The 13,354-nt window shown below is 40.5% G+C and overlaps 1 protein-coding gene across 1 annotated transcript in view; it reads right to left on the bottom strand.

The window, feature by feature from the left end:
• Positions 1–317: 317 nt before the first annotated feature.
• The window catches only part of LOC125916003 (zinc finger protein 383-like), a 100,602-nt gene continuing 87,565 nt past the window's right edge, over positions 318–13,354 (bottom strand). Inside the window, 2 exon segments of the mRNA XM_049622148.1 lie at positions 318–1,676; positions 1,678–2,693. Coding sequence (XP_049478105.1) covers positions 1,431–1,676; positions 1,678–2,693 — 1,262 coding nt within the window. The 3' untranslated portion in view covers positions 318–1,430.

The following is a 13,354-nucleotide window of genomic DNA, read 5'->3' as shown; positions in this document are numbered from 1 at the left end:
ACCAAAGTATACCAAAAGTCAACAAGTGATAATTTTTTAAAGGTTACTGTAATGTGGACTCTGGCCTTTATCTCTTTTTTTTTTTAAAGATTGGTATTGGGGCGCCTGGGTGGCGCAGTCGGTTAAGCGTCCGACTTCAGCCAGGTCACGATCTCGCGGTCCGTGAGTTCGAGCCCCGCGTCAGGCTCTGGGCTGATGGCTCGGAGCCTGGAGCCTGTTTCCGATTCTGTGTCTCCCTCTCTCTCTGCCCCTCCCCAGTTCATGCTCTGTCTCTCTCTGTCCCAAAAATAAATAAAAAACGTTGAAAAAAAAAAAAATTAAAGATTGGTATTAATTTTAATTTTTGTTTTTGGTTTTTCTTTTCTTTTTTAAAGTAAACTCTATCCCTAAAGGTGGGGCTCGAACTCACAACTCCAAGATCAAGAGCTGCATGCTCTACTGACTGAGCCAGCCGGGTACCTTTATCTTTTAAACTGAAATCCATTTGCCTATCTTATACTTTAATATCACCATGGATGATTTTGTAGCATCACACACTAATCATTTGGAAAATACTTGTTCAGTGAGTTAGGCAGATCTTCCAAATGTTTACGTATTTCATTATATGGTATTACAAAATCACATTCATTAATATCATCAGCAATCTTGTCACAAAAGACTAAGTAGTGGAAAGCTGTCAAGTTCATGGCGACAGTTGTTTTTCAATATTCTAACTTTTGGTTTGAAAGTCAAATTCACAAAAATTACTACCAGTTTTCTTCATAAAAGCATATAATACATTTCTAGTCTAAATACATCGGTAAATAAGAGTATCTTCAGTATGGATTCAACCTGGAAACCAGAGACAGCCCCTGGAAGCAAGCAAAAATGGATACTTCCTCCCAAAACCTAGAGCTAGGACAGTCATGGTCTTTCTCACTTGTAAGCCCTTTTGCATAATAAAACCTTCTTCTACCCACATACTACCTCTGTCTCCATGAATTCATCATTTCCCAAACTTCCCTGAAACTGACTGCTGCTGGGTCCTGCTCTGGGAAAGCAAGATAAAATCAGCAATGGTCTCTGTCAAGTCCCTTGTTCTCAGAAAGTCGGACAGATTTTAAGGGGCGAGCTCTATTATTGCTGTTATCTCTAACATCCAGGCTACTGTGTAAGGAGGGTTTAAATATTCTCAGGAAATGACATTAGAATAGTCTCTATTCCTTTATTTCAATCTACTTCTAAGTGCTCCCTCCATCAAGTTACCTGATCTTCCACAACCCACCATCCCCACTGGGGGAAGCCAGAGCTCCTGAATATGAGCCAGTAGTTCTCCTTCAGGTGGACTGGAGAGGTTGACTCTTCCCATTGGGCTCGTGAACATTCCTGTCACATGTAAGTAGCTGTCTCCACTTTGGTGTCTGGTAATGGCTGACTTCTTACTAAAACCACTAGGTGTGACTTCTGGCATCTTGTGAAATAGGACTCTTGACTAAAGATTTCACTACACTCGCTGTACACACAAGGTGTCTATCCTGAGTGTGTCCTCTGATGTCTGATGAGGTTTGATTTCCGACTAAAGCCTCGCCCACACTTCCTACAAATGTAAGGCTTCTCTCCTGAATGTATCCTCTGATGTCTAACGAGGTGTGACTGCCGGCTAAAGCCTTGCCCACACTCCCTGCACACGTGAGGCTTTCCCCCGGAGTGTGCCTTCTGGTGTGTGACGAGAGTTAACTTATCACAAAAGCCCTGCCCACACTCTTTGCACACAAACGGCATATGACCCGAGTGTGCCCTCCTGTGCCTAAAGAGGTTTGGCTTCTGGCTAAACCTTCTACCGCACTCCCTGCACACAAAAGGCTTTTCCCCTGAATGTGTTCTCTGGTGTGAGATGAGGGTTGACTTATCGTTGAAGCCTCGTCCACACTCCCTGCACGCAAATGGCTTTTCCCCTGAGTGTGTCCTCTGGTGTGTGATAAGAGTCGACTTCCGGGTAAAGCCTCGCCCACATTCTCTGCACACAAATGGCTTCTCCCCCGTGTGTGACCTCTGGTGTTTGTTGAGGTTTGACTTCAGGCTAAAGCACTGCCCACACTCCAGGCACACATAAGGTTTAACCCCGGAGTGCGTCCTCTGGTGTGTCTTGAGGTTTGATTTCCAACTAAAACGGCGCCCACATTCCGCGCACGCGTAAGGCTTCTCTCCTGTGTGTGTCCTTAAGTGTCTACTGAGATGTGACTTCTGGGTAAAGCACTGCTCACACTCCCTGCACACATAAGGCTTCTCTCCCGAATGTGTCCTCTTATGTCTGATGAGATGTGAATGCTGGCGAAAGCCACGCCCACATTCCTTGCAAACGTAAGGCTTCTCCCCAGAGTGTGCCCTCTGGTGTGTGATAAGGTTTGACTTCAGGCTAAAACTCTGCCCACATTCCTTGCACATATAAGGCTTGACCCCTGAATGTGTCCTTTGATGTGTGAAGAGGTTTGACTTCCAAGTAAAGCCTCGTCCACACTCCTCACACACATAAGGTTTCTCCCCTGAATGTGTCCTGTGGTGTGTGATGAGGTTTGACTTCCAGGTGAAGCCTCGTCCACACTCCTCGCATACATAAGGCTTCTCCCCTGAATGTGTCCTCTGGTGTGTGATGAGGTTTGACCTCCAGGTAAAGCCTCGTCCACACTCCTTGCACACATAAGGTTTTTCCCCAGAGTGTTTCTTCTGGTTTTTGATGAGGACTGACATGTTGCTAAAGCCCTGTCCCCACTCAGTGTACAAGTAAGGTGTCTCCCCTGTATGCATCTTCTGGAGGCTGAGCAGGTTTGACTCCCTCAAAAAGCCTCGCCCAAACTCCCCACATTTGACTGACCCAAATCTTGAGACTTCTACACCACGCGATCCTTTGTCTGATTCCTCAAGGTCTGTCCTCTGGCCTAGGCTGGGCCCTATATCCAGCACCGTGTTGTCTTCCCTGGACCTGACTGGCTGTTCTTGCAGTGGGCTGGACAACACCTCCCAAGGGCCTCTTCTGCTTACTCTCCTGAACAAGGGCTTGGAGTCTTCTGTCTCTTGAATTTCTGCTTTGTCACTCAAGCAGGCTTGATCAAAGAGTTGTTTCTGCTGCTGTTTCTGATCTTCTGGATAGGGTTTCCCTGGACGGAGATGATTTCCTGCACAGTAACTTGAGAAGAGCTGAGGAAGATGCCTGAGCCACACATGTTGGCTGAGGCCTCGCTGACTAGAGAATGCCAACGGGCAGGGGAGATAAGGTTGAATTTCTAGCTTTGATCCTGGTGAAAAAAGAATATATTTAGTCAGAGTAGCCATAGGTAGGGTTGCCTGGGCCATTTTACTCTGCCTGTTGGTCATTCATAATATGTTTATATCACAGCATGTCTCCCACTCAGACATCCTTTCATCCATAAAAAATGGCTATTTTTCATTTGAATTTAAACATTACATTTTTAAGTACAGGAGTTAGCAAACTTGTCTAGTAGGCCAAATTCAGCCTGCAACCTGTTTTGGTATGACCCACCAGCTAAAAATGGATTTTACCTTTCTAGGGGAAGGAAGGAAGGAAGGAAGGAAGGAAGGAAGGAAGGAAGGAAGGAAGGGGAAAGAAAAAGAGAGGGAGAGAGGGAGTGAGGAAGAGAGGGAAAGAGAGAGAGAGTGAGGGAGGAAGGGAGAGAGAGAGGGAGGGAGAAAGGAAGAAAAAGAAGGAAGGAAAGAAGGAAAGAAAGAAAGAGGAAGGAAGGATAAAAGAAAAAGAAAGGAAGAAAGAAAGAAAGAAAAGAAAAAAGAAAGAAAGAAGAGAGAAGGAAGGGGAGGGGCAAGGGAGGGGAAGGGGAGGAGGAGAGGGAAGGGGAAAGGAAAGGAAAGGAAAGAAAGAAAAGCAAGTCAACCAACCAACCAATGGGGCACATAACTTGGAAAGCTTAAAATATTTACTAATGTAGCCCCTTACAGAAAAAGTTTTTGACCCTTGTTCTATGGCAATGTGGAAAACTCATACTAAAAACTTATTTTCACAATACCTGACAGACTACAAAGTTTAATTCCAGAAATCAATCAAAAACCTACAGTAACTTGAGAAGTGTTTATTCACAAAAAATACTGAACTCCAGATAAGAAAAGTGGGAATCTGTAGCATTGTTGCCTGGAGCTGTTCTCACCCTTCCAATCCCCCAGCTTGGTTGGTGTGGTCGTTATACTAGGACAGGCCATAGAATGATCAGTGCTGCCGCTGCCAGAGGGGCAGTCACTTGATTTGAGGGGGAGGTGAAAAACCAATGCCCAGTGGAACTGTCCATAAATGTGATCTAGGTGGTAAATGAACACGGAAGGCCACCAGGGACTGCTGTCTGAGGTTCAGTCTTGGTTGGGAACAACAACAAAAAAGACTGGTAGACCATCCAGAAATGTAGCAAGGGAAACCTGAAAGTGAGAGAGCCAGGGAAGGGCTTGATAAACTCTCCACACAATCCTGGCTGACTGAAAGGCTGTTTGCAAAAGCAGGGAAGATTGATGTGATTGATGCACATAACCCTGCCTGATAGAGAGGCTACAACCAAGTAAAGAGGAAAACATCAGAGGGGTCAGTGGAAAGTAAAAGGCCAGAAAAGGCTTGAAAACTATCTGAACTTAGAGCTCCCCACCCCACACACTCATCCAGTGGCAGAGGCAGGAAGCCTTACTGGCTCAAAGTCTTTGAACACAACCTATTGCTAATGTCACAGTTCACTAAGCTCTGCAGACACAAGGTTGAAAACAGGAAGCCAGGATTAAAAATAAACACAAGAATAAAATAACAAATCACGCAGAAACATCATCTTCACAGAAAAAGCATATTCCCTGTATTAAGGTTAGAAATGTTTCTAAACCAAAAACAGCAACAACATCTAGGCAGGAAACATGAGATACCAGAAGGGATACAATGCAGTATCTAAAATATCCAGTTTTCAAAGAAACAGGAAAGAGTGACCTATGTGGAGGAAAAAATGTAGCCAACAGAAACTTTGCTGGGTGGCCCAGATGTTGATGTACGAGGGAAAAAGAGCATTCAAGGCTGGTATTATGAATATAATTAAAGAACTAAAAGAAACAGTGTGTAAAAACTTAAAGGAAAGTATGACTACTTAAGAAATAGAAAATCTCAATAAAGAATAAAAACTATTAAAAAGGAGTAAAAGGAAATTCTGGAATTAAAAAGTCAAATAACTGAAATTACAAAATTACTAGAGAGATCCAACAGCATATTTGAGTTGGTAACAGAAACAATGAAGTTGAAGATAAATCTATAGAAATTACCTAAACTGAAGAACAGGTGAAAGAAAGATCGAAGAAAAGCAAAGAGCCCCAGAAACCTGTGGGACACCATCGAATAAACCAATCTATGCGCAACGAGGACACATGAAGGAGACAACAGAGAGAAAGAACAGGAAAAAAATGTCCAAAGAAATAGTAACTAAAAAGTCTGAAATTTGATGAAAAACATTAATCTGCAAATCCAAGAAGCTCAACAAACCCCAAGAAAAACATAAAGTCCTAGAGAGACACATCATAGCCAGATTGTTGACTATCAGAAAAAAAAGACAAAGAGAAAATCTTAAAACCAGTAAAAGGAAAATGATTCAACATGCACAGGAGGAAACAGTATGATTAGTGCTAACTTCTCATCAGAAGTAATGGAGACCAAAAAGCAGTGGAGTGATTTATTCAAAGTGCTGAAATAAAGGTTAAAAAGTTAACAAGGAAGGGGACACCTGAGTGGCTCAGTTGGTTAAGCTTCCAATTTCTGCTCAGGCCAGGATCTCATGGTTCATAAGTTCGAGCCTGCATTGGGCTCTGAGCTAACAGTATAGGGGCCTGCTTGGGATTCTTTCTCTCCCTCTCTCTCTGCCCCTACCCCATGTGCATGTATGTGCACACTCTCTATCAAAATAAATTAAAAAAAAAAAAAAAAGAAAAGCTAGCCAGGGAGAATTCTATTCTTACAAAAGTATCCCTCAAAAATGAAATTGATAGGGGTGCCTGGGTGGCTCAGTGGGTTCGGTGTCCGACTTCAGCTTAGGTCATGACTTCACGGTTCATGAGTTCAACTCCTGCATCGGACTCTGTGCTGACAGCTGGGAGCCTGGAGCCTGCTTCGGATTCTGTGTCTCCCTCTCTCTCTGCCCCTCCCATGCTCGCTCTTTCTCTCTCTCTCTCTTAAAAATAAAATTTAAATTTAAAAAAAAGAAGAAAAAAATTGATACAAAGATATTCACAGATTAAAAAGTACTCACAAAGTATCTATTGCTGGCAAACGTGCCTTACAAGAAATACTAAGTAAGTCCTCCAGGCTGAAAAGAAATGACACCAGACACTAACTCAAATCCACAGGAACAAATGAGGACCATCAACACTGGTAAACATGTAAGTGAATATAAAAGACTATGTCTGTATATTTTTCTCTTTTCTTCTCTTAACTTCTCTAAAGTGCCTAAGATTATCATAAAAGGCCTATAACACCATATTGTGGGCTTTATAAAATATCTATTTTACTGAAACTATTAACTAGATTGTGATAAATTAGATGCATATTTTAATTCCTAGAGCTGCACTAAGAAAATAACTTCAAAAACTCCATATTTGTGCCAAAAGGAAGGGAGACGAATAAAAAAAACCATGAGACATATAAAAAACAAATAGCTAAATGGCAGACTTAATGCAATCAATAATTGTATTAAATATGAACAAACCGAACACTCCAAACAAAAGGCAAAAAAGTTCTTAGTTACACCACCAAAAGCACAATCCATTTAAAAACTGGACATCACTAAAGTGTAAAACTTATGCTTGAAAAGACACCACTGGGGTGCCTGGGTGGCTCAGTCGGTTGAGCAACCGACTTCGGCTCAGGTCATGATCTCATGGTTTGTGAGTTCGAGCCCCATGTCGGGCTCTGTGGGGACAGCTCAGAGCCTGGAGCTTGCTTCGGATTCTGTGTCTCCCTCTCTCTCTCTGCCCCTCCCCCACTCATGCTCTGTCTCTGTCTCAGAAATAAACAAACATTAAAAAAAATTTTTTTTAAAAAGAAAGAAAAGACACCATTAAAGAGAGTGAAAAGCCAAGCCACAGACTTGTCTTCTGAAACTTCATTTTATAGAGTGGAAAGTATGTGAAAATCGTATATCTGATATAGGACTGTGTCTAAAATATATGAACAACTCTTACAAGTGAAAAAGAAGACAAAACAATCCAATTGAAAAATGGGCAAAAGAACTGAATAGCTATTTCATTAAAGAAGATATGTAATGGTTCTAAGCACATGAAAAGATCAACATCATCAGTACTAGGGAAATGCAAATTAAAACCACAGTGAAATACCACTACACATCCACCAGAATGTTTACAATCACAATTAGAGACAATTCCAAGTGCTGACAAGGATGCAGAGAAAGTGAAACTCTAACATCCTGCTAACAGAAAATGTAAAAATAGAAAACGGAAATGTAACATAGAAATGCTAATAGAAATGTACAGCCACTTTGGAAAACAATTTGCAGCTTCTTAAAAAGTTAAATATGAACAAAGCATACAATCCAGAAATTTTATAGCTACTTATCTACCCCAAAATGAAAATGTATGCCCACATCGAGACTGGTACATGATTGTTCTTAGCAGCACTATTCACAATAGCCAGAAGTAGACACCACCCATATATCCATCAACCTGTGAATGGGTAAACAAAATTGCTATATTCACACAATGGAATATTATATGGAAATAAAAAGGAATGGATTACTGATACATGCCACAACCCGGATGAACTCAAAAACATTATGCCAGATACAAAAAGCTATATATTTTACGATACCATTTATAGAAAAAGTCCAGAAACAGCAAATCTAGAGAGACAGCATATCAGTGGTTCCCTAGGGCTCAGACAGGAGGAAGAATAGATGCAAATGGGCAGAAAGGAACTTTTTGGAACAATGGACTATTCTAAAGTTAAATGGAAGAAATGATCATACAACAATAAACGTTTACCAAAAATAATGCAACTTACAATAAGTAGATTTTATGGCATATAAATTATATCTCAATGAAGTTTTAAAAAAAACAGGAACTGTAAGACTGTGTATTTCTAAAATGTCAGTGTCCAAAAGACAGGAAAGGTTACTGAAATGATCTGTATTAAGGGAGATTAAATAGACATGACATGTCAATGTGCTACCTAAACCTGGATTGGATGTTCTGCAGAGTAAAAAAAGATATTACTGCTTCTACTGACAAAATTATAATATGAGAAGTAGATATTAGATAACATTACTGTATCAAAGTTAAATTTATTGACGTTGATAACTACCATGGTTATATGACAACACTGCCCTCCTTAAAAAAATCTTTTAACAAAATGCACATATGAACCTACATGCACACATATATATACATAAATATATCCACATACATCTGGAGAGGGGAGAAGGCGATGGGAGAACAAGTACATAAGATAGCACACAAGCAAATGTAAAATATTAATAGGTAATTTTATGATGCTATTTTATAATAACATATATGCCATATATATTTACACATATGTGTGTGTAGAGGATATAAGGTATTCTTTGTACTAATTTTATTTTTTAATTTTTATTTAATTTTGAGAGAGAAAGAGAGAGAGAGAGAGTGGCAGAGAGAGAGGGAAACAAAGAATCCTAAGCAGGCTCTGCACTATCAGCAAGCCCGACGTGGGGCTCGATCTCACAAGCTGTGAGACCATGACTTGAGCCGAAATCAAGAGTTGGATACTTAGCCAACTGAGTCACGCAGGTGCCCCTGTACTAATTTTATTTTTGCAAATTTTCTGTAATTTTGAAATAATTTCCAAATCTCAAGTCCAAAATATATAAATTGAATTGGTCACAAGAATCCCCTACAGAAAACAATGATGAAACTGGATAAATACAAGAAATAATTACTTAAAGTCACTGGAAAACACTCAAAAGCAACCAGAAACTGGTTGGAGGAGAGAGTTTACACTAAAAAAGCAATGGAAAGGGAAGGGTAAGAATTTCGTTTGTGAGTTTCTTGCTAAAGAGCACTCCTGACACACACAACCACAGCAGTGGAGAAATAGTGATGAAACACCAAAGCCTTATGGGCTCAAGGTACCAGAGGTAAGGATTCAGAGGTGGAAAAGAAGCTGCAAATATGTGTTAGGGATACAAGGACATCTATAGTCTTAAATCCTTATACTAGACAAGAAGGAAGGCTGAAACGTAATAATGTTAAGCATCTATCTCAAAAACAGAAAAAGAATAATAAAATAAGCCCAAAGTAAGAAGAGAAAGGAAATATTAAACAGAAGTTCAGACATAAAACATACAATAGACATGATCAACAAAGACAAAAACAACAACAACAACAAAAGGCAAAATAAACAGGTAAAACAGTTGTCTACATATGAAACTCCAAAGAATATACACAGGACAAATTACTGAATTAATTAAACCACTCAACAAGGCCACTGGGTATATGATCATTATGATGAAATGAATTTTAGTTACATATTTTAACAAAGAAATTATACAAATTTAGTTTGTAAAAATATAGCTCTCCAAAAAAATAAGCCTACGTATAAATTTAAAGATGTACATTTACAGAAAGTTATAAAGCCTACCAAAAGGTAGCAATAATGATGTATTAATAAATAAGTGAAGGAATACACCACACTAAGAGAAAGATTTAATATTGTAAAAGAGGTCAATTTTCTCCAAATTAATATATTAATACATGTATATTAATTAATATATAAATTCAATGCAACTACAACAAAATCCTGACAGGATACTTTATGAAATCTGACAAGTTGATTGTAAAAGTTCAATGGGTAAAGCTACAAAGACACGTGAAGAATAAGATGGGAGGACTTAACCTACCAAACACTAAGACTTACTGTAAAGCTGTAGGAAATGAGGGGCGCCTGGGTGGCTGAGTTGGTTGAACATTTGACTCTTTTTTTTTTTTTTTTAATTTTTTTTTTTAACGTTTATTTATTTTTGAGGCAGAGAGAGACAGAGCATGAATGGGGGAGGGTCAGAGAGAGAGGGAGACACAGAATCTGAAACAGGCTCCAGGCTCCGAGCTGTCAGCCCAGAGCCCGACGCGGGGCTCGAACTCACGGACCGCGAGATCATGACCTGAGCTGAAGTCGGACGCTTAACCGACTGAGCCACCCAGGCGCCCCGAACATTTGACTCTTGATTTTGGCTCAGGTCATGATCTCATGTCGGACTCCAGGCTGACAGTGACAGTACAGAGCCTGCTTGTGATTCTTTCTCTCCCTCTCTCTCTCTGCCCCTCCCCTGCACACTCTCTAAGTAAATAAATAAATAAACTTAAAAAAAAAGAGTACCTGTAAAAACTGACAAAATCTGAATCTGATTAAAGTCTGCAGTTTATTTAATAGTACTGTACCAATGTCAACTTCTTGGGTTTTGAAATTGGAGAAAGCTGAGAGAAGAGTAGATGGGAACTTTCTGCATTATTTTTAGATTGAGACTTCTATTATTTCAAAATCAAACAGCTTTTTGAAAAGCATATAGGCAGCCCACAGACTGGAAGAAGATGGACATAATACATTTAACAAAGGATTCATTTCCAGGATTTATTTAAATACTTCTGCCAATGGACAAGAAAGAGAAAAGCAGGCAAAAGATTTGAACAGGCAATTCACAGAATTCAATGCTAATCAACCTATGAACGTTTGAAAAGATGCTCAAACTCCGTGCTAAGCAAATTAAAACTAGTGTGAGATGCCATTTCATACCCAAAGGATGGTCAAAAACTAAAACCTTTTGTGATGGCAACCCTGCAGACTAATGAAACAATTGTTGAGGGCCAGTTGGCATTGCCTAGGCCAGATGGACAAGTGCACGCTCTTTGACTCAGCTACTCTACTCCTGAGCACATATCTTAAAGACACAAATGCTTCTATGCTCAAGGACACCTGTATGATAATGTTTATAGTTGCATTCTTTAATAGCCAAAATTGGTAAAACCACAGATGTCCAACAAAATAAAATGGATAAATGAATTTTGTATTTTAATTATGCATAGACTACAATAAACACGATATAGTAGTGCAAATGAATGAACCAGAACAACCTGTATCAACATGGATGAATCTTATAAACTCAGTGTCAGTGAAGACAGCAAACTACAGAAGGATATACATATTATGATGACGCTAATGTAAAGTTTAAAAATATGCCAAACAACTATAGATAGTTGAGGGATTCATATTTATGAAGCAAAACAAAAAGCCATGCATAGAATTATAAATCCCTAATTTTGAAAAAACACTACTCTTTGGGCAGAGGTGTGGGAAGGTATAGGGTAGAATCTGGGAAAGGGAAATAGGAACTTCAATTGTTTAGGTAATGTTTTATTTTTTAAGCTAGGATGTTGGCTCATGGGAACTTAATCTTCATTACTGAGTAATGCATTTTTTAAACTATGGGAATTGGACATGTAGAGATAATCGATTATGTTTCGCCTAAGAGAAACTGGAAAGTATCTGAAGAGTAGCAGACTTCATATCCATGGGGCAGGTACAGTTTTTAAGATCACGATGAGAGAAAGAAGCCCACGCATGAGGAAAGACTAAACATGACGAAGAAGGCAAGCCAAGTAAGAGGAAGGGAGGCTTCCTGGTAGAGGAAAGAGACAAGGAAACCAAGAAAGTCCCTCCCTCAACTGAAAATGATATTCTGGAAGGGAACTCATGCCAGGCAGACTTACCAACGACCTAGGAGACCCGAGAAGAGCTTCTTTCCTGTACCCGAGAGATGTGTCCTCCTTCCCTATCTGTCAAGCTGCAGATGGTCCCATCTTCCCTGTGTCATACTTACCTGGACAGAGGACCAGCGGACATCGTTTCTCCTCAATCCAGGGCTCTTCTCCTTGCTCCAACTGAGAAATGAGTTTTGGCTTGGAAAATGGAATTTCTGTTCACAGGGGGAAAAAACAAACAAGGAGATTTTTGGTTATGGGCTCAAGGGGCCATTCCAGAACTCAGAGCCAAAATGGGGAGGGAAACCCAAAAGGTGGTACAAAGGACCTATAACAGTGAACTCTCAGGGTGCCTGGGTGGCTCAGTTGTTCAAGCATCGAACTTCGGCTCAGGTCACGATCTCACGGTTCGTGAGTTCAAGCCCCACATTGGGCTTTGCACTGACAACCTGGTTGGGATTCTCTGTCTCCCTCTCTCTCTGCCCCTCCCCTGCTCCCCCTCTCTCAAAAATAAACATTAAAAAAAAAACCATTAAAAAATAGTGAACTCTCTACAGAAGAAGAGTTGAGTAAGTAAAGGTGACTCTAATCAGAAAATCAGCATATTAATACTTGGTGAATGAAAATCTCCTAGGTTTCAAACAACATAAAGTAAAAAGAGAGGAGAGCCCCAGACTTGAGAAAGAGGACTGGAAACACAGTATTATATGCAACATGAGTAAATCCACCTGTTTCTAATTCTAATAAATCCAGATTTACCCTGAGGGAAAATGTAAATTATTGTTTTTAAGCCCAACCCTAGGACAGTTGCTTCATGGTAGGCTTTCCTCATGGTGTGTAGAAAATACTCTGTGGGACAGATTTTAAGTGCTAAGGGAAGCCATCCTTACCTAGTGAGACCAGGTGGTTGTAGGTCTCCAGCATCACTTCCCTGTGCAGGGTCCTCTGGGCAGGGCTCAGCAAACTCCATTCCTCTCGGGTGAAGTCCACAGCCACATCCCTGAATGCCACGAATGCCTTTAACACAAAACACACTGCTGCTCATCCAGGAGTTCGCCTTGCTCACAACTCAGGATGAGGAATGAAAAGGCTTCCCTGTGGGAGGCAGAGATTTCTAAACCCTACTTTGTAAATGAAGGGTAACAGGATATGCCACTATGCCATTTTGACGTAAGTATTATTTTTTATTAATGTTTATTTTTGAGAGAGAGGGAGACAGAGTGTGAGCAGAGGGGCAGAGAGAGAAGGAGACAGAATCCGAAGCAGGCTCCAGACTCCAAGCTGTCAGCACAGAGCCGGATGCATGGCTCAAACCCACTGTGAGATCGTGACTTGAGCCAAAGTCGGGTGCTCAACCGACTGAGCCACCCAGGAGCCCCTGAAATAAGTATTATTTTGAGCTGAAGGAAACTGAGCAGAAGCAGATACAAGAAAAGCTCTCTGCACTCCTCCTATCTTCCTAAAAGAAGAACATAAATTTGTGAGGGTATTCCCCTCCCTCCCCCCAACCAGGAAGAATAGAAGTTAGTCACTGGAAACAATTTATCAGCCAGGAGATGGCACCAGAGGAATTTATACAACAAACCTTACTAAC

The sequence above is a fragment of the Panthera uncia genome, assembly GCF_023721935.1.
Source record: "Panthera uncia isolate 11264 chromosome E2 unlocalized genomic scaffold, Puncia_PCG_1.0 HiC_scaffold_19, whole genome shotgun sequence".
NCBI classification, from domain to species: Eukaryota; Metazoa; Chordata; class Mammalia; order Carnivora; family Felidae; genus Panthera; species Panthera uncia.
The sequence above is the reverse complement of the archived record's forward strand: the minus strand, read 5'-3'. Positions and strand labels throughout refer to the sequence as shown.